Genomic DNA, 21,127 nt, shown 5'->3' with positions numbered 1-21,127 from the left:
TCAAGGCAAACTGAGAGCTCCGAGGGGGGAGAGGGAATGGAGCTGCCAGAGATAGAGACAGAGGCGGAGCCTGGGCCATCCATCAGACGAGTCAACAGCCCCCAGGTCTGGAGGTAGCTGATGACAAAGAGGAGGAACCGCTGGGTTCAGTGCCTGACATGTGGATGCGCAGAAGGCAGAGGAGAGGAGAGCAGTGGAAATCTATGGGCCAATCCTTGGGACGGAAGAGCCACTACTGCTAGCGAAGCCCCACCCTAGCTCTGGGGATAAAAGGCAGAGGGAGGAGATGAATAGATGTGGCAGATAACTATTCATCTCCCTGCTGGACTTGTTAGCCTGCTGTGAGAGACTTTTTGCTGGGGCTACTGGAGCTCCTAATGAAGGAATCATTGATTTACCTACAGAGGGTTTGTTGTGTTTGGAAGCTGGGTCAGAACACCAACCTTGAGTCAGGAGTTAGCAGCGTCAGTATAACCTTTGCTGCATCTTCTCAAACTTTATCCTTCTCTATTGTTTTGGTTTCAAGCCACTGCAATAAATCGACTTACTTGAAACTAATAGGTGATAAATAGATTTGACACACTTGGAGCATACTGGAATAAGGGAAAAATATGATTGCAATGCCAGTGTGTCTCACTCATGGATGATACCCCAAAAGCAGTGTTTCTGAACCTTGGAAATTTTAAGATGCATGGACTTCATCTTGCTAGCTAGGGAGTTATGGGAGTTGAAGTCCACCCATCTAACGTTGCCAAGGTTGAGAAATACTGCCCTGCAGATTACCAGTCAGTCAGAAGAGACAGATGATATTCATTAAAACTGGTAACTAAAGTCTCAAAACCATGAAATAATTACAACAGGAAATTTCAATTACCCAAACATCTAAAATCTAATTGCCAAACAGAAGAGGTCAGATAAATTCTAGAGGAATACTGATGATCATTTTTTCTTCCAGGTTGAGACAAGGAGATTTGCAGCAATAGATTTGGTCTGTGGTAAAAAGGAGTTGATTTTAAGGTATTAAGGTAGTGGAGTTTTTGAATGCAAGTGTTAGAATTCTTGATTTTAACAGTAAAAAATAAAAGATAAAAAACAATAAAAGATAAAAAACAGTCAAGCAGAAATCATGAAGTTTAGAAAGGCAGATTACAATGAATGAAGAGAAATAATACAGAAAATGTTGTGACAAGAAAACCTTAAAGGCAAAGGTGTTGCAGGCAGCTGGGACTTCTTGAAAAGAAAATTAAAGATGACACAGCCTCAAGCAATACACTGAGGAAGAAAGCTAGGCGTTGTCTAAACCTAACCCAATGTGGTTTAACAGGCAGCTTCTGAAGGGGCTGAGGCTGAAGAAGGACATGTATTAAAAATGGAAGGAACGGAGAATACACAAGGAAATTTACAAATTCTCCACTCATGAATACAGGCATGAAGTCAGGAAGGCAGAGGTAGAAAACAAGCTAAGTTTAGCAAGGGAGGCAAAACTATCCAGACAAAAAAGTCTTCAAATATGCCATGAACAAGAGGAAAACAAAAGAGGCTGGGGTGTGTGTGTGTGTTACTGCTTAGTCTAAAATAGGGTGGGCAACCATGTCCCTCCTTTACAATATGTGGACTTCAACTCCTAGAATTCCTGAGACAGCCATAAGGGACCATGGTCTAAATGGAGAAGTGTACACTGATGTCTAAGAGAAAAAAATATTTTCTTAATTTAATTTAAATTTAATTTCTGTGTTGTCTTTCTACTGAAAGGAAACAGTAATTTGAGTGGCACAGTCAAGAAACAAACACAACAGGGGAAGACTGCAGGTCAGCACGAATAGAATAGAATTAGAATTCTTTATTGGCCAAGTGCGATTGGACACACAAGGAATTTGTCTTTGGTGCATGTGCTCTCAGTGTACATAAAGAAAATAAATAAATAAATAAATAAAAAATAAATAAATAGTAGAAGATCTTCTCTCTTGGCCAGATCCCTGATGAAATATACCCTAGAATACTGAAGAAGCAGATTGAAGATCTGCCAAGAACGGCGTCAACTTTCTGAAGAAATCCTGGGGATGTGCCAGAGGATAGACGAGGAAATGTGATCTTTCCCTTTCAGAAAATCAGGTGGAGGAGCCCACTATGTACTGTGAACCTAACATCGATAACTGGAAACCTATTAGAGCAAATAATAAAGCAGGATATTTATAAGAACCTCATGATTGCTAATAGTCAGCGTGGCTTTGTCAAAAAGAGACCATGTCAGAGCTTCTCTCCTGGTTCTACATCACTAGAAATGGCGGGTTCATCATCTTGGGAGGTCAAGAGACCAGATAGCCACCTCTGAAGGATGACTGAATTCAGGGCTAGGCAATTCTTTTCAGTAAAGGGCCATGGAGGCCCAACAGGGAAAAGATACTGGCAGGCATGCCTATGCCATAGTTTGATGCAAGGTGATTAAAAAAAAAGCCCTAAGATCATCAGAGAACATTTGGAGAAGTGGTTCGGTAACCATGAGTTTAAACTAAGAATTGGGAGGGGGGAGTTTTATAATCCGTTTCCTCTATCTTTTCTGTCTGTGAAGGAACAAAGCATGAGGAGGCCAAACATCAAGAGAAGGAGAAAGAATTAAGCAATCTCTCTTCTCACTTCATTATCCTGTTGCTTAATTGGCACCTCTCTTCCCCAGTCTCTGGGCAAATGACAAGATTCTCAAGGTGACATTAGGGATTTTTCTAAGATAATGGGCTATCATATTAGGCAACGTCCACCAGATGGCACGCTTACACCACTGAATACTGTCTTCTCAGCACGCAGAGAAGTATGAATTGGCAACCCAGAGGGGAAGCTCCTGTCAAAATCTGGACTCGCGTCACCAGAAATAAATATTCAGTAATGAGCTATTAACCTTTATAGTTCCCTAAGGGGGAGTGGACATGCTGAATACTTTGCTGTAAAATTGTACAGGATCCTGCTGAGCTATACAGAAATGCATTTTGCTAGGATACTTCTAAATCAGAAGAGATTCCAACAAGGAATGCCAAACTCGACCTAGAAAAACAGTGGTTAGAATCGGACAATATTGATTTTTCGTGGTCTTGGTCAGTAAAAATATGGTAAGCCTTGCTCAGTATGGATGGCTTCTTGTTTCTGTTTCCATTTAACCTATGGTTTAGCATTTTGGAAGGTGCCAAATCCAATCCAAAAACGGGGAAAGAATGGAGTCCTTTGAGAAGACATTGATTGTCTAGGAGGTGTAGAGAGCCATGGAGAAGGCCTTGAGAAAAAACGTAGAAGCCGCTATGAAAACAAAAGGGGCAGAAGCATACCTTGAGCCCTGGGAAAGGAGACAGTATTAGGAAGAGACTTGCTATGACTCCCTAGGGTATAAGAGGGCGGGGAGGGGAAAAAATCAGACTTGCAAGATTCTGTTAGCTTATCTCAATAAAACATAGTTTTAGTCCTCTTGTGGTCAGAATCCTGATCTCAAAAACTTTGGAAAGGATGCCAGAGTTCAGCTTGGGTCCCTTCCCATTCTCCCCCGCCCCCCGCTTCCTTTGTAGTAATGCACACCTTCCCACGTTAGCTTTTTGACAACCTCTTGTTTATACTCTAGCAACTTCAGGAGATCTAGATTTTGAAAAGCACCCCAGTGACAGTCAATTTAATCTCTCCCCACACCTAACAGCAGCACCATCTGTACAGCAGCTGCTTGCCTATCATCCCCGAATCGCACACTTCTTTTCACTCTGTGCTAAGAGGAACAATCTAGTATCACACTTTATTCCACACAACTAAGACCGGTTTGAAATGTTTGCTTTGAGGGGAAATTATCAAGCACGATCCTGCTTGTTCACAACGGTGTCAGGAAACAAGAGAGATGTGCTTTTTGTGGAATTAAACTGTTTCTGATCTGCCCACAATACTATGAATTTTTTTTGCATTTGCTAATAACAAGACTTCAGTATCAGAGAGGCATGGGTCTTGGATGTTTCTGCAGAAGAAAGAAAGACGGTCTAAAGTTAGATTTCTTCCTTCAAGGGCAGACTTATGGAGGAAGAAAATCTCAGCTATTCCCTAGTTTCTGGTTATCCATTGCAAAGATTGATTATTTATTTATTTATTTATTTATTTATTTATTTATGTCAATTGCTTACACGATAATAGGTATAAGTAAAAACATAGTTATGAATACATGGGTACATATAAGAAAAATAAAAAATAAAAGAAACAATAGGACAGGGACGGTAGGCACATTGGTGTACTTATGCACGCCCCCTACAGACCTCTTAGGAAAGGGGTGAGGTCAATAGTAGACAGTCTAAGGTTAAAGTTTTTGGGGTTTAGAGAAGAAACCACAGACTCAGGTAGAGTATTCCAGGCATTGACCACTCTGTTGCTGAAGTTGTATTTCCTGCAATCAAGTTTAGTGCGATTAACCTTGAGTTTGTCTCTATTGTTTGTTCTTCAAAATACTGCTGTATTTCTTCAGTCTGTATTCCATATTTCTTAACAGGAGCTTAGCTTTTATTTTTCATTAGAATTAGTACAGGTCAGACTGTGTGACTATGGTTAAAACTATCTTGTGAGTTTCTGAACGAACCAGGGATAACTAGCTTTCAATATAACTATGACAAGACACCAGTCAACTTTTCTTTGGTGCTGACCACAGATCCACATCTCTGTGTGAACTATGGGATAGGGATTGGGAGGATGGCGATTATTCCACTAATTCTTTTTTAAGCTTTGGACTTTGCTGATAAGAAACTAGGAATAAGATGGTTTAGCTTATTATAGGACAAACTGTTCACAAGAGAAGGAGGCAGTTCATATGGGCTTGACATCAGTCTTTTCCAGAAGAATACATCAAGATCTGAGAGAATTCTAGGGAGAAGAAGTTGAGCAGTGAAAGAGCTGGCTGGTAACTAAAATAGACTAGATGACTTTAATAGCTGTTGAAGTTAGACTATATACTATTGTTTTCTATCCAGAGTAAGGCTGGCTTGTAAATCTAAAACAGGGATGAGCAGTTGACATTAATCAGGATTTAAAGGCACTGAATGAGACTTGACAAATAGTCACTGAAGTGTTCTCAGCAACTTTGGGAAAAAGAATAGTGAAAGGAAAAAAAACACTGTGAGAAGACACAGCCAGATGACCCCAAAGTTTGACTGGTGTTGAAAGAGACCAAAAATAAGAATATCATATATATAACTCTTCTACCTGAGAGAAGATAGTAAAATGTCAGTTAATTAACTAAGCCCTTTCCTTAGACTTAGAGTAACGAACAGGAGTAGTACAAGGAATTAGTACCTTGGAATTGGTGAATGTATTGTTAGGGAACCAACATATTTTAGGGTCACATTATATAGTGTTAAGACTTATTTAGTTAGAATGCTTTTGAAACCAAATGCAAGTCTACAGAAAAAAATACCTTATTGTGTCAGGCTATAAGTTGGGAGGTGGAAAATAAATGGCTAAAGAATGCAAAAAATATCAATTTTGAAACTGGTAAAAAGTCAAATTATCTCAATATTCTGAGGCAGCTTGGCTTATATCCCACTTGCTTATTTCTGTCTTTGTCTTGAATGAAATAAGAGAAAAAACTGGAAATGATCTTGGCCTGTCTTTCAGATCTTGAACCCCTATCTGCGCAACCCCAGGTCACTGACCTTCTAATCTAGGGGTGGGGAACTATGGTCCTTTTGTTGACTTTAACTTGTTGACTTCAACTCCCAGGTCTGCTCCTTTGAAGCAGGCATTTACAGATTCAGTTAGGGCTATTGCAACAGTCAATGTATCTTGACTTCCTAGGCTGACAGGGCTTGGAGCATGTATATAGTTCTTAGAACACATAACGTATAGGCTTCCATTAAGCAATATTAACCCTACAGTTATTAACCCTAGAGTTATTTTTTCATGACATTTGTTTTTAAATATTATGTATAAGGTGAAGCAGAATTCAAAATACTGCACTAATCAATGGAAATTCAAAGCAAACAATATTTTTAAATGTCATATCAAAGTCAGAGTTAGGGTTATTATGTGCAATTATGAAAAAAAGAGCTAGAATCAATAACTGCAAAATCAAAATAAGATCAGATCGTAATAATAAGGGAAGAAACTATAAAGATATTTTTCCTCCCACACACAACAGTTCTATAATGAAATGCAGTGGTTCTCAGTGGATGTTTGTAAGTTCCAAAATGTGGATCTTTTTCTTCTATATATGATGCAAATCTCATCTACTGTGAGCCCAAAGTGATTCAATTGCTGGGAACTTTGATGTCTAGCTGCTCCTGAAAAATACCATGTCCGTCTACAACAAAGGTGTTTATAATCTAGTGATGATGAAATGGACAGATCTGGTATATATCGTTGAGATCTAATTAGGTGGAGACGGAAAAATAGTACTGCCTGAAATCATTTTGATTGGGTTTTAGGTCCTGTAATTACTTGTTTGGGAGTTGAAGTCCACTAGTCATAAAGGGACCACACAGTTGATTCACATTATGGTATTACAACATTGCAGAATTGTTTGTTGTAAGTCAGCCAGCCAGAAATGCTCTCTTTGTGTTCCTTTGCATCCCATTTCTGCCTCATATTCTCCACCAAAAATCCAGCCAGCATTCCTGCCTTGAACTCTTACGGGGACATTTTATTTTATTATTGTTTATTTTATTTTATTTTAATTTTTGGTTTGTTGCTTTGCAAACCTCAGGAGTTTTTCTAAGATTGCCAATAATCTTCCTCTTGTGTATGGATGGCACCATATGGATCCACACCGGGAGACTGCATTTGTTATTACCACATAGCATGATTATATCCTGTTCTTATAATTGAAACCTCCTGGAAGTATTTTAAGCCTTGGTTTGCACAAAGCAATTCTGACTCAGTATCACTGTCTTCACTTCACTAATACATCAGGTTCATTCTCCCCCCTACAAATGGGACAGGAAGAAAGGGTGGTTTTCCACTCTTTTTAGCATATATGAACTTGGCTTAACATTAATTCTTCTACCTATCCCTTTCACTGACTTTTATTGAAATGCTGCATGCATCAGTTGGCATATGTAACAGCTGGAAAAAAGCAGACAGGGGCTATCACAGGGCAGAAATGCTCATTAGTTTTAAGCGTTAAAAGAAACTGTTTTTCAAAGTGCTACTGAAGCTAAACAGTTGGGTTATCCATCTAAATAACATCAAGTTTGTGTATTTTCTTCCTGGGTTTTGAAAATCAGGAGGCCTGGGGGAACAATTATTCAAAAACCGGGCTCCTAGAAGAAGTTCAGACAAAAACTACAGATAGTTTCTGTGTTTCAAGAATCACCCAGGTTAACTCTTCCCACAGTATTTATAGCATGCGGTACAGATGCACAAAGCCCTCTGCCTCACTTTCCTCTACTTCCCCCATTTCCCCTGTACTTTTAGACCTGAAGATTCAGGCATCATTTGAATAGAAAGCTATTAGCTCTGCCTCGTCACCCCATTTCCAGGGCACTAATAACTCATGCCATGGTCTTTCCCTCACATGCTGCCTGTCGGCTTTAATAGCTTGACAGATCTAGCAATTTGGCTTGTTCCTCGACATGCTGATTCAGGCACAAAGTTTTAATAATCAGTCACATGAATATAAGTCCTTGCACACAAGCACTTCCTTCGTGAGCAGGTCTTCTACTGGTCTGGATATTAGGGGAGCTTTGTATGAAATCAGGAAGGAAGAACGTGAGGCTATTGCAAGAGGGGAACTAACACATTCTTGTGAGCCAAGAAAATGGCAGAGCAGGAGTATTGAAGAAGTAATTAAGACAACTTGCAAAGTTACATGCACATTACATGAACCTACTGCAGTAGAGCAGATTTCTACTGTGGAGTATCAATATGGAAATATAGGATGTATGGAAGATATTCCTCTTAAAGAAATGGCTATGTCTTTATTACACAATGGTGCTTTGCACACAGAACAAGGCAATCCATGATATTGCCAGATAAAACAGCTCTGATTGTAGGACTGGAGACATTTGCTGGAACTTCAAATTATGCTGTCAGGAGACAAGAATGTTTCAGAAAGGCTGAAACTGACTGAGTTTATTAATATCACCGTATTCATTCAAACTAAGTCAATTCATGTTGCAATGGGGCCGATCCTTTCCTGTGTTATAGCCTGCTCAACATTCATATTTCAGTATAGCATGGTTGCCAGATTCAGGAGTGAACTTAAATAAAACCCTGAACTCTTTTGAAACTAGGACGTTAGGAACTTTTCCTCAAAAACTAAATTCTAAACAATGCCATCTTTCACTTTCTCTATGCAGTTCTTCAGTTAGGGTTTGCATCAACTGTATTTCCCTCAAGGACTAAAGAAAAAAATGGACTTATTTAACAACTACAGCATGCAGGTTTTTACAAATTACAGTTAGTTCTTCCCACTGAAATGGGCTATAGGTAGTCCTTGCAGAGACCATTTGCAGTTAGGATGGATGCTCCTAAAAGGTACTTATGATCCAGTTCCAGATTTAATAGAGGTACCCCACCCCCCAAAAGTGGCACCCCCATCCCCATTTCAGGCACTTGACAATCAGCTTGCCTTTATGGATGGTTGCAGTGTTCCATGGTCACTTGACAAGATTTATACTTTTTTTTTTTTCCTAGAAAACATCCTTTACAATTCTAAGTTGAGGACTCCTTATACCATGGATGAAGATATACACACGGACATGGACTGTCTTGGTCAATAGCAGTCTCTACCTTGGTCTGCAATAACATCTGTCTATTTCTCTCTATCAAGGAGAGCTAGTTTGGTGCAACAATTAAAAGCAGTGTAGAAGCCAGGACAGTGAGTTCTGGCTAGCTAGCTGGCTTTAGGCCAGTTAACCACTCTCAGGTCTCTATTATGAAGTTGAAAAACATTTATCATCTTCTATCGGACCAGTGTGGATAGAATGGTTACATCATGAGGTCTGAAGCTTTCAGGTTACTGGAGATTGCTCCACTACTGAGCTGGTTATTTTTATCCTCTGTTTGCCTAGGGTTGTATCTTTATATTTTTACAATATTTAATTTTTAAAGTGAATTTTATTTTTTATAGTATCATTGTAATATACATTTCAAAGGTGATTTTTCAAAAGGCAACTGGACTATGTTTTTTTCCTTTGAGGAAGAAGAGGTTTCACTTCTCATTCAAGAAGCTTCTTCAGTTGTCAGAACTGAAGAAGCTTCTTGGATGAGAAGTGAAACATCTTCTTCCTCAAGGAAAAGACACAGTCCAGTTGCCTTTTGAAAAAGCACCTTTAAGACCACCATGACCTGGATGACTGAGAATCTCCATAGACATTGTCTTTAGTTGTGAGCCACCTTTGGTGATATGATATGTATATAGTGACATAACTTTAATAGGTAGATGATACATAGACAGATAGATATCTTCATTTTGTAGTGAATTGATTTAGTCTGCTAACAAACAAACAAATGCACCTGGAGTTGCTCTAGTAAGTGAGGTGACTTACAAATGGAGCTCTCTTTTACATTCTCAGATATATAGGGTTGAATTCAAAATTTGTATTCAACAGATTTCTACTGAAGAGAAAAGTGGGTGAAAATTTCTCCTGATTTCCAATGCAAGCCTCAGTGCTGTCTTCTGTGCAAGTGTGAGCAAAAAAAGAAACCCCAAATTCTAGCTCTACAGTATTGCCTCCTAATTCATCACAAATGAAATATTTTGGACTGAGTTCACATTCTGTCTTTTCTTACCTGAGTGTTGATTCGGATAGCGCCAATGGAAGGAATTTCAAAATAATAACCTTAAAAAAAAACACACACACAAAAGGTAATGTTAGAATTTGTTTTTAACATCATCTTTTGAACTGGTTTTCAGGACAAAATCCTGGATAGTGGATGTGGCAGTGCCTGGAGACAGCAGAAGAGAAGAGAAAGATCTGGAGAAGATAACAAAATACAAAGACCTAGGTAGTACCAATAGTAACAGGGCCCTTGGGTGCAATCCCAAAACAACTGGTGCATCAATTGAACAGCATAGGCATTGACAAATTTGCCATCAGTCAAGTGCAGAAGGTGGCTTTATTTGGAATAGCTTCCATCCTGTGACGATATCTGTAACACTGCCATACATCCAGATTTGCCTATCCCAGGTCCTTGGTAAGAATCTGATAGGTAGACAAAAATGCCAAACCCAGTCTGAACATCTGGCTGATGGTGCGATGATGACGATTAATAATATGTGGGCTTCAAACCCATGCCTGCTTTTCTAGCACCAGTGCATCCATTAGGCCCATTTGCTCTGATCTCTTCCCAGTCCAACTTTTGGGAGCTGTGACCCTCATTGCCTCCAGCCCTTTCCCACCTCTCTACAGCATCTGCCTCTGCAGTTACCATGTCTGTTTAGCAGTCTACCTGTGCGAACTTTACAGTTTTTTGTTTATTTCTCTCTGACCCTTCATTTACAGAAAATTCATCAGCAATAAATGACTTGATTTGACATTATATTTCTTCAATTTTGTAAACAGGGAAGCCAAGATAGTTACAGTCACCAAGACCTAAATGCCAAAGGGCTGATCTAGAAAGATGCAATAATTTATCTCCTCCATTTCAGTTCAGGTGACCGTAATTAGCAATTTTAGAGAAAAAAGCAGAACTCTCCAAGAACCCAAATAAACTTTGTTGCTACAACCTTGAGATCTACTGTGGACTGAAAGCTGCTTAAACTGTATGGTTTGAACTTTTACTGTACAGCTGGGGCTATAGGGAAATTACTTTAAGACTGGGAGTGATGATTGTTCAGACTTAGAAGTGGTTAGATGATAATGTCATATTACATTGAAACTGAATTGCCTCCAAAAATTCTCCAGATTGTTATATGACTGAATATTAATGGGGTGTAAATCATGCATTCAGCACAGAATAATCTTGTAATCAAAGTAACATAGAGAAAAAGAAGAATGAAATCATGTGGAAAAGGTTGATCGGGAGAGTACTAACCATGTCGCCTCAATTGTTAGATAGAATGAGGGATTAAAGTATAGGATGGGGCGAAACCATAGAACCTTAGAACCCAGTCACACATTTGTGGTGGTATTTCTTTTTCCTTTTTAAAATTAATGGTGGCAATGACTGCAGTCTCTGAGTGGCAAATTGTTTCCATTCCCACTCCTAAACCCCAAGCAATGCAAAAGTATCCCAAACTGTTCTGAAAATTTCCAAATTGTTCTGAAAATATCCACAGCATGATTCTTCCTAAATCAGGAAGCACGGTGGAAATGGTATACAAATCAAAACAATCCCATGTGAAAGATTTGGAGCTACCTCAGCTGGAGATGTGGTATTTTTAAAGGTCAGGAGTCAGAGTTTGACACCTCCTCTGGTACCCTAAAAGTTTTCATCCCACATCAATCTCTATTTTCTATCCTACTTGATTGCAGTTTCTAAATAGTTCTGGAATGACTTGTATCTGGCCATGGGGCTGCATGCAATTCCTGAGAAAAAATTGTGGTGCTTAGCGGGATGGATTGTAAAGTAAGAGTGGTTTCTCCTGAGTTCTTGGTTCTCTTTTTACAAACCAGCTCTAGTCACAAAGATTTATATAAGTTGTAACAGTCTCTCCTTGTTTAATCTGCATGTTTCCTTTTTGTTTACAGATTTCTTTCTCCTGTGATTAAAAGCCGGAAGTATTATGACAGCTTTCTCCATCCTGATGCTTCCAAATGTGCCATCTAACTAATATAATAATGGAACATCTATTTTATAGAAAACTTTTCTTTCTCAAGATTTCTCTCCTCTGCTCTTTCTTGCCCACTCAATCATCTTGCACTTCAGGCAGCTTCTGCTGTGCAACAATAGAGCCATGAGCTTTCCCTTCCTGGCATTTTGAAACAAGTTGGCTCTTTTTATTCCCGAGAAAGTTATGTGGGCAGCTTGCTATCAGTAACAATAAGATACTTCTCTTTTCTAACTACCTATACCTTTCTCTCTCTCCTTCAGAAGTTCCTGCTGTTGACAATGGAGCTTTTCCTAAGTATGATGTCACTGTTGCTGTCCAAATATCTTTGATGTCAAAAACCCAGACCTGGGGGATCAGCAGCGGGAGATTACAAAACTCTCAAGAAACAAAGGGTTTCCTCCTGCTTCACATGCCCTTCAGAACAAAGGCTGCAAGAACAAAGCAGCACACAGAACCTTCAGTCAGAAACAGGTGGGCTTTTAAAGAGAATATGGAAAAAGGAAGCTGAAGGGGTTCATATATCTACAAATCATTAAAATAAGGAAGTCAACAAACAAAACAAAACAAAACAAAACATCCACGGGGTTTAAATAATTGTCAAAATGTCTCTCTTTTCTAAAATTAAGCTTTTGGGGGAGAACTAGATGTTACAGTACATGAGGTTCTTATTAATATTCTTATTGAGAGACAGGGAATGAGCATCAGGAATTTACATGAATAAACAGTAAGTAAATATCTGGGGGTGGGGGGCATTGAAAGATGAGCGACAAACAAACTTAATAAACAAAATACAATAAAAAGTAGTGGCAGAATAAAGATGAAGGAACCATATTCTCAAATTCTCTGCTCAAAACGTATGATTTGTAGGTTCCTGTTCAGTAAAAATCTTCACGTCAGTTGCACACATCTGATGTACTTGAGTTTAATTTAAATCACAGTGAATTTAATTTCAGAAATGATTTATAAAATGCAGTAGGTTTCCATTTGTGTCTTTTAAGATACCTTAGAACCTAATCCAAAGGTCCACTCAACTAATGTCTGTTGGGGACAAATGACTGTGTTTAGTATAGAACAATGGCTGGAGATTCCGAGAGTCACTGTGCCAACTCATCTGGAAATCCCTGGGTTGATGAAGCCTGGTTTAATATTAATAATCAGTGAAAAGATATTTCAAAGATCTTGAAATAGTTTATTGTGACTTCAGTGACATCTTGGAACACAGCAACAAAAGGACCATTGAATCAATTTTCATCCTCACCTTCAAATAACTTGGAATTGTATTAACATCAGTTTCTAGGTTAATTCTGGTAAGCCTTGTTCTATACAAATTAATTAATTCAGTGAAGCAGTTGATAGCTGTGTTTCTTCAAACTTGATTTTTAAAAAGTTGAAAGCAAACCTTGGCAATTGATTCTGATCCTGCATTACTTGACCATATGAAAAAAAAAATGGATTGGCCAGAAAATGGCAGCAGCTAATATAAATTGAGCAAAACTCTTAGAAGTTTCTTTTCACCAAGCTTCTCTACTTGGATGTAGTGGCAATCAAAACACTTGCAGACATACAATGATGCATGATGATGGCTGGAAGGAGGAAGAAATACTTAAGGCCTAAAAGGGAGAGTAACATTAGAATTACAATGAGAATTAGTTGCTACCTGCACTGCTGATCTGAGATGGAAAAGGACAAGGGAGTAGAGTGGATAAAAAGAGAGAAGTGGGCACTTGGCTATTCTGTCTAGAGGCTTTTCCACAGGGCAGAACAATGGGAAGATGGATTACTGCCAGCCCAAAGGTTCACAGACTTCCACCACCTGCTGAAAGATACAGACTGTGTGAACAGAAAGCCAGCCCTGGGGAACAAAAGGGCACACAAGGCAATTTCAGATAAATGAGAGACAGCAAGAAGGTTTCTGATACAGAGGAAGGTGAGGAGTTTAAAAGACTGTCTGAATGTAACAAGCCTTCAGAGGAGTAGGTGGGGTGGGGAGCAGCTTCAGAGACCTTATAAAGGGGTCTGTGGTCACATTAGTTATCAGGCGCAAGAGAGGAAATGAGCTAAGGGATAATATCCCCGGACCCGCTAACAGTATACGGGTTTTTGTGTATTACCAGACTTTCATTTGTGTAATTCACATCCCTGCCATTTTTTTTACACAAAGTGTGAGTTCTATTAATTCTGGTAATGGCACCTTCCACATATGGCTCTCCTGGATTCTCCTAGAATTCCTTCTTTTCTCAAAAGAAACAAGCCAAAGCCGAACCTCCTCCCCATAATTCAGTTTAAGGAGCAAAAGATGAAACTGCTGAACCTTGGTGTGGAACTTCCTTTGTCTGGAAGTGCTTTTCTTATAGCTCTTTTTCTACGCTCCCCTTTCCCCCGGAGAAAAATATATGCCCTTGTCAATGACTGGTATATAGCTGGTGAATAACTATTTTCCATGGACATAGAAAGTAGGACCAGAAATAATGGGTTTAAGTTGCAGCTACCTAGACTTCAAAGTATTAGAAGTATTAGAAAAAAACTAATTTGTACAATTGTGGAAGAGTTTACTTGTGGAAGTTGTGGGTTGGATGGAGGGTATGAAAAAGGGGTTGAAATTACCTCTCATGGGTAATTTAATTAATTTGCTTATATATTGCAATTAGTTGAAATCCCTTTCAACTAAATAATATTACCATTCTCCTAGGTAAGATTATCTGGAAAATAGATAAGCAATAGTGCATTAATCATTTAATCTTTCAACATGGAACATCCCCTTCTTCTGTTCCCTCCAGATGTTGTCCAGATTTATTAGGAATTCAGCTCCCATCATCAACAGCCCTTCATGAAAATACAGAAGGATAGCTGTGACCCAAGTAAAAAAGGGCAAGTTGCCCCACTCCAATCTCTGGAAAATAGCCAGCTAACTTTTGACCAGCAGAGGGTATGTCCCGTTCCCGCACTTTATACACTACAGTAAGAGAAGGCGATTTTGCTCCTGAGCAAAACCGAATGTTTTGAAGAAGAGGCAGGATAAGGCAACCTACCTTTATTAGCACAAGCCATCCACTGCAGGGGAGTGACATCATAGTTATGCTGTCCAACAGAAAAGGTGAATACTCGTACCTGGAACAAAACAACCAACAGATAAGGCGGATGTCTACCAAAGGGAGTAAAAGAATACATCAATCCCATACTCTATCCCATACTTAAATGGCTTCATTGTAAACTCTTTTAAATGAAATTTACCAATATGCTAATTCAAATATTAGCAAAAACTCCTATGACATGAATAGGACAATGATGTCACATCTGTCTGTATGACCACTAGTCAACTTATTTCCTAAAATATATATAAAGACCTGCCGTTCATCCTAAAAATGTGAAAAAGGCTTACTGTATCTTAAGAGATGCTGCGAGGGGTCTAGGACAACTCCGCTATGGCCAACTTGCCACAGGACAATTCGCCACAGCCAACTTGCCATGGGACAACTTATTGCAGGACAATTCAATGCTGTATTAATAATTTCATTCAGTTATTTTAATTATTGGTGTCCACATTTTTGTTGAAATTATTGTAACTTTTGTATTTCTAGATTGACTTTCTTTATTTTATGGCCACGGTTCCATTGAAATTAATGTAACTTTTGCATTTGTTGAATTGTCCTTGGGTGCATTGTCCCAAGGTGAGTTGGCCGTGGCGAGTTGGCTGCAGGGCTTTGTTCCATTCCATGCTGAGAGCTGCTGGAGGTCAACAAGGAATGAATCTAACCGAGCATGTACTGGAGTCCCTGATAAGGCCTAACTCATGGCAATAAGAATGAAAAACATCTAGCCTTTTCCAATATCATGACTATAGCATTCAGCAAAGCTCATCATTGTGATGGTACATGAGTTTTCAGAGCCATGGGCTCAGCCTCTCCGGTTAGATCCATGCAGGTTAAAAAGGTTTCCCAGGAAAGGATATATGGTGGCCTTTGGTACTAGAAAATGCATCTTTAAGGAAGGGGATGATCCTGCTGATAATATAAGAAGGCAGATGTTTGACTTTTCCTCAACTTCCACTGTCCATTTGATTCCTAACCACGTTAGAATATAGAACATAGAATAACAGAGTTGGAAGGGACCTTGGAGGTCATCTAGTCCAATCCATTGCTCAAGCAAGAGAGTCTATTCCAAATATTAGCCTCTAGCTAGGATTAAACTCACAGTCTCCTGATTGTGAGGCAAGAGCTTCACCTCTAGGCCACTGCACCTAGCTTGTTGAGAAGATTATTGTGTTGTAGCTTCAGAAAACACTGGAGGAAATGGACCCATTTCAGTTGGGTTTTAGGCCTAGATATGGACCAAAACAGCACTGACTGAACTTGTGAGCAGTACAATTATCCTTGTTTTTCTTGACCTTTCAGCAGCTTTCAATTTCATCATCATGGTTTCCCCTTCTACCAGTTCTGGGTGGTCTAGGGAAAACCATCTTATTTATTATTGTTAATTTATTGCTGATGAGTTATTCTCAGTCACTTTTTTGTTTTTCTTGCATTGTTTTTCCTCTCTCTTGTTATATTGATGTTTTTAATTGTATTTGCCTCCCATAGTTCTTTTCATGAGATGGGCAGACATATCATTGAAATAAATAAATAATCTTAGGCACAAGTGTCTCTAACCAGGTATGCTGAAGAAGCCATCACAGAGAACCTGCTGGGTCTAATGGTTAAGATACCAAGCTAGAAAGGGGGAGACTGTGAGTTCTAGTCCCACTTTGCCATGAAAGCCAGCTGGGTAACTTTGAGCCAGTCACTCTCTCTCATCCCAACTCACCTCATAGAGTTGTTGTGGGGAAAATAGGATGATGAAGGTGTGTTGGATATATTCACCACCTTGAGTTAATCATAAAAATACTAAAGACAGGATACATACATATGTGTGTGTGTGTGTGTGTGTGTGTGTGTGTGTGTATACATATACATATCAATTTTAAAGAGAGTACTGTGCATTTCATATTGCTTTGCTAAACTTCTTATGAGAGAATAGTACCTGATATTAGTATGGATTGAAGAATATTCATTGTAGTTTATAATCCTCTGTTTAGGAGCTTATTTTTTGTTAATTTGAATATATATGACACTCTCTGGGATAGATGTACGAAAAAAGGACCGAAAATGCAAGAGCATATTGATTTGATTCCCCAGCTCACTAATTGATTTTTTGGGCAGTTTTGTGGCAAAAACTAAATCATATGCAAGATGGCAATTGGCTATGCACTTTCAAGCAGCTGTTATATACCCATATGGATTGTTCCAATGAACCAAATATTATTTTATTGACTTTGGATCATATTTATGAAGAAAAAAATGGTTCTAAGCTGTGTTGCTTTATTTGTTTGTTTGTTTAAAAGATGTATATGGTCTCCCATCTATAACAATTCTGGGCTGCTTACAACAGCACTGTTCTTGCTGCTGGATGGCTTCTGTAATAGCACTGTTCCTCAGTTCCATACCAAGGAAAGAATTAATTTTCTTGGTTGTCTTACTCAGGGCTCACGTACTTCCACTTTTCCTAAGAGGAAAAATCTATTGCCAAGAAAAATAAATTTGATATATTATGGAAGGATACCCCCCCTTTTATTAAAGAGGGAAAGACCCAAAAGTCCCTTAATAATTACACAAAGTATTTCTGAAATACTGTGCATAAAAAGGAACCTACAGGAATTAGAGGCATTACAAGAGAGGAGGAGAAAAAGAAAGGAAATTCTGCCCTCCAGCTTCTCTTATTTCCAATTTCATCCTCCTTTTCTTGGAGAAGGGGAGACAGAGAAAATAGTTCCACAGCTTTTGGATGTGCCAACTTCTTGCTTTGATAATATTTATTTATTTATTTGGTTTGTCAATTGCTTACAAGATAAAAGGTATAAGTAAAAACATAGTTGTATGGCATTCAGCTTTGTTCGGGTATTTTCCCACATCATTGTAGTTGTGCTTCTGTATAGAAGCCTGATGATGGCAGATGAGATTCTGCTGAAACGTTGCTACAACTTTAAAAGCACAACTACAATGACGTGGGAAAATACCCGAACAAAGCTGAATGCCACACATGTAAGTACCCGTGAAAACTTAAGAAAACAAAAAACATAGTGATGAATACATGGATACATATAAGAAAAATAAAAAATAAATAAAAGAAACAATAAGACAGGGATGGTAGGCATGTTGGTGCGCTTACGCACGCCACTCATGATTCTATCATCCCTAGATCAGACTACTCATTTCAAATAGCCAGCTTATTTCAAGTGTGGGTGGTCAGTGTGCCCACATTAGTGAGGTGGAAGGGGCAAACTTTGTTTCTCTCTGGTAATCTCCATCTTCTTGTGGAATAGTTTTCCTCTGAGGGGTTCAGGGGGCACCTCCCTGACCTTTCAAGAGGACTAGGGTCCATACAACTTTACAGTATTATTGCTGAGGTAATTAGACTGTGAGCAGCATCCACAATGGCTCTTATTCTTTTTCACTTTTATTTTTATTCTCTATCGTTCAGTTTATTATGGTTTTATAGTTGTTTTCCTGGGGAATATTTTATGTAGATGTTCTGTTGGTTTATATTTACCTTGCACAATATTTTAAGTATACTGGATCGATAAATGTATGTTTGTTTCTCTTCATCCAATCATTACACATCTCTTGTAGAAATTGCAGAGGTAAAGAAAAGTTTCCTGTGCTTCTCTTCTTCATTCACTGGGAATTAAGGATCCAGTATAGTCTGGAGGGAATCCCTGTAATTCAGACTTTCAAAGGAGAGGCCATTCTAATCACATTGGATGACAACTTCTGTCATCTTCACTTTGCAGAATTTGAGTTCTGTAAATTGAACCCTTTCCCTGGAGCCATCTCACATTCCCAATCAATTAAGTAAGCTGAACTGGGTTCTACTTTGGACCTATTAAAATATTGGAGTCCTTCTTTTCTTGCCCTCTCTAAAACATTTCAGGTGATGTTAAATTAATCCTCATTTTCACCTTTCCAATCAACAAGTTTCCACTGTCAATTTCCATTCTCGGCTGTATACATATACTGAAATTAAATTTAGATATTGAAAAACTGAGGATGAATTTTGAAGGAATCATGACAACAGTCCTGCTTCTAATGCCCACTAGGTGTTAGTTACATTAAGACTTATACATATACAATAAGTTAGAAAAGTGAGGTTGGTTCTTTCTTTCTTTCTTTCTTTCTTTCTTTCTTTCTTTCTTTCTTTCTTTCTTTCTTTCTTTCTTTCTTTCTTTCTTTCTTTCTTTCCTTTCTCTCTCTCTCTTTCTCTTCCTTTTTCTTTCTCTCTCTCTCTCCTGGCACAGAAGTGACTGGGGACTGTGGATACCTACAAGTTTTCTATTGCTCATGCTATCCTCTCCAAAAAAAATGCAAAAGAGACATAACCCTCTCCTTTATTTCTTTGTATGAAAAGGGAAAAAGAATGTGAACATGAAGAGTAAAAAAGTTATGCGACTTTTGAGTCTAAGTCATTTAATTTGAACTTCCATTAACAGGCTGACATTTTATCATACAGTTGACTTTGATGGGATATCTGAAAAATCTGACATATGAACAAAATGTATTCTTTGTCTTGGAGAAACAGCCTCTACAAATTTTAAAAGGAAGTTCTGTCCACATTTCCTTCTGGCACTTCAAGGTCAGTGCAAGCAATAAAACCAGTGCCGGTATGTTAGACACCCCATTAAAGGGGCAGTGGCTCAGCACAGGAGCAGACAGGCAGGAAGATCAACTGTCTAAATAGCTGGCATCAAATGAGGCAGATAAAACCTGAGTTAGCTGCTGCTGTCTGTTCCCATAACTAAATCGAAGCAAGTCAGACAGCTGGGCCTTCAATTATTTGCCATTTCTATAGGAATATATCCTATATTCAAGGATCTGATTATATTGGCATTGTTACTGATTCACACAGAAATCCTCACTGAGAAAGATGTATTGGCAGTCGAACAAAACAGCACAATTTATGACTACACCTGTATTTTCTTCACAGAAAAAAATCAAATGTGCATATGGGGCATTCAGAAGAAGAGTGTTTAACTTAGCCACTGCAGAGTCATTTTCTTTGTTGTAAAATAGACCCATCCAAGTCAAAGGATGAACATTTAGAACAAGACAAATAATGGCAGGGTATGAAGAGAGGAAGGTGTTCACAAGTTGTTATTGGATTATGGCTGTTCACACGATCAGCCAGAGGCTTAAATTGGATTTGGCATTTTTACTGGTTTATTAAGTCCCTCCCAAGGACTTAAGATAGGGAGCTGTTGGTGTTAGATGATGTTAAAGGTATTATCACAGGATGTAAGCTATCCCAAGTAAATCTGCATTTTGCAATAATTGATTGTGATTTTGTCAATGCTGATGTGTTCAAGTGATGCTCCAGATGTTTGGGATTGCACCCAAGGGCCTATTACTATTGATACTACCTTTCCTTTCTTTTGTCACATTCTATTTCTGTTTGCAGATCTTTGTATTTTGTGATTTTTCTCCTGTTCTTTCTCTTCTCTACTGCTGCCATGTCTGCTTTCCTGACTTTTTTTGCCTGTCTTATTGACATTTATTAAGTCTGGGGTTTTATGAGGCAGATGCTGTCTGTTTGAACTCTAAAGGCCCAGAAGCACTTTAGCTTCTTCATTTTCTATTACTTTTTCTATCTCGTGGTCCCATCACTTCAGTTCTGGCTTGAAGACAAATGGTATTTCTTGCAGATCTTCCAATGGACCATTGTTGCTACTTTGTCATGCGTTGTTTGTAGGCAGTCTGTGTGAGCTTCTTGCAGCAGCTAACTAGGTGGTTCACTGTTTCTTCAGCTTCTTTGCAGAGACAGCATTTGCTGCCTGTTGCTGTCTTCCCAATTCTGGCGTTGTATGCATTTGTTCTTAAGGCTTGATCTTGTGCAGCCAGAATTAGCCCCTGTCTCTTTCTTTGACTTTCCTGGTTTTCCTCTTTGCCAGGTCTCATTCTATGCTTTGCCTGAATTTTTTTAAACATACTGGCCATGATATTTTGCTTTGGCACATGTCTTTCTATCCTTCATTTGGTCTTTATTATTATTTTTACTTTGCATACCCTCTCGTTTGGATAGAATTTCCTGGAAGAAAAAAAAATCTGTAGATTTTACTGAATTCCTTGTTTTGGCCCCCAGGCAGAACTGAATTTACGAGCTTAATCATGTTTGTTGAATCTGAAATGTAACTAAATGTGATTTTTATGGTAGAAGAGTAAAACCAATCCTGATTCATTATGTCCCTTGTGGAGACTTCCCCAATCAGCTCTGTTAAAGCGCAGGTGAAATCCAGAACTTTTCTTAAAAAAATTCAGGCGATCAGATGGTTAAGAACTTTAACTGTCTATTTTGACTTAGAGGCTATGTGGAAGAGATTCCTTT

The 21,127-nt window shown here is 38.7% G+C and overlaps 1 protein-coding gene and 1 long non-coding RNA gene across 4 annotated transcripts in view; one reads left to right on the top strand and one right to left on the bottom strand.

Annotated features, from left to right (window-relative positions):
- The window catches only part of LOC113453947 (uncharacterized), an 89,231-nt gene extending 78,226 nt beyond the window's left edge, over nt 1-11,005 (top strand). For both annotated transcript variants that reach the window (XR_015741667.1, XR_015741668.1), the window contains one exon: nt 9,860-11,005. This is a non-coding gene — a long non-coding RNA (uncharacterized LOC113453947). The remainder of the gene's footprint in view (nt 1-9,859) is intronic.
- CACNA2D2 (calcium voltage-gated channel auxiliary subunit alpha2delta 2) overlaps nt 1-21,127 on the bottom strand; it is a 636,728-nt gene that overhangs the window by 64,724 nt on the left and 550,877 nt on the right. For both annotated transcript variants that reach the window (XM_087924067.1, XM_026725351.2), the window contains exons 13-14: nt 14,749-14,827; nt 9,736-9,785 (exon numbers count right to left, since the gene is read on the bottom strand). In XM_087924067.1, the coding sequence (XP_087780193.1) occupies nt 9,736-9,785; nt 14,749-14,827 (129 nt within the window). The remainder of the gene's footprint in view (nt 1-9,735; nt 9,786-14,748; nt 14,828-21,127) is intronic.

Source organism: Pseudonaja textilis, chromosome 2 (genome assembly GCF_049901715.1).
Source record: "Pseudonaja textilis isolate UNSWEBS1 chromosome 2, rPseTex1.2, whole genome shotgun sequence".
NCBI lineage: Eukaryota > Metazoa > Chordata > Lepidosauria > Squamata > Elapidae > Pseudonaja > Pseudonaja textilis.
This window is presented reverse-complemented; position numbering and strand designations above follow the sequence as displayed.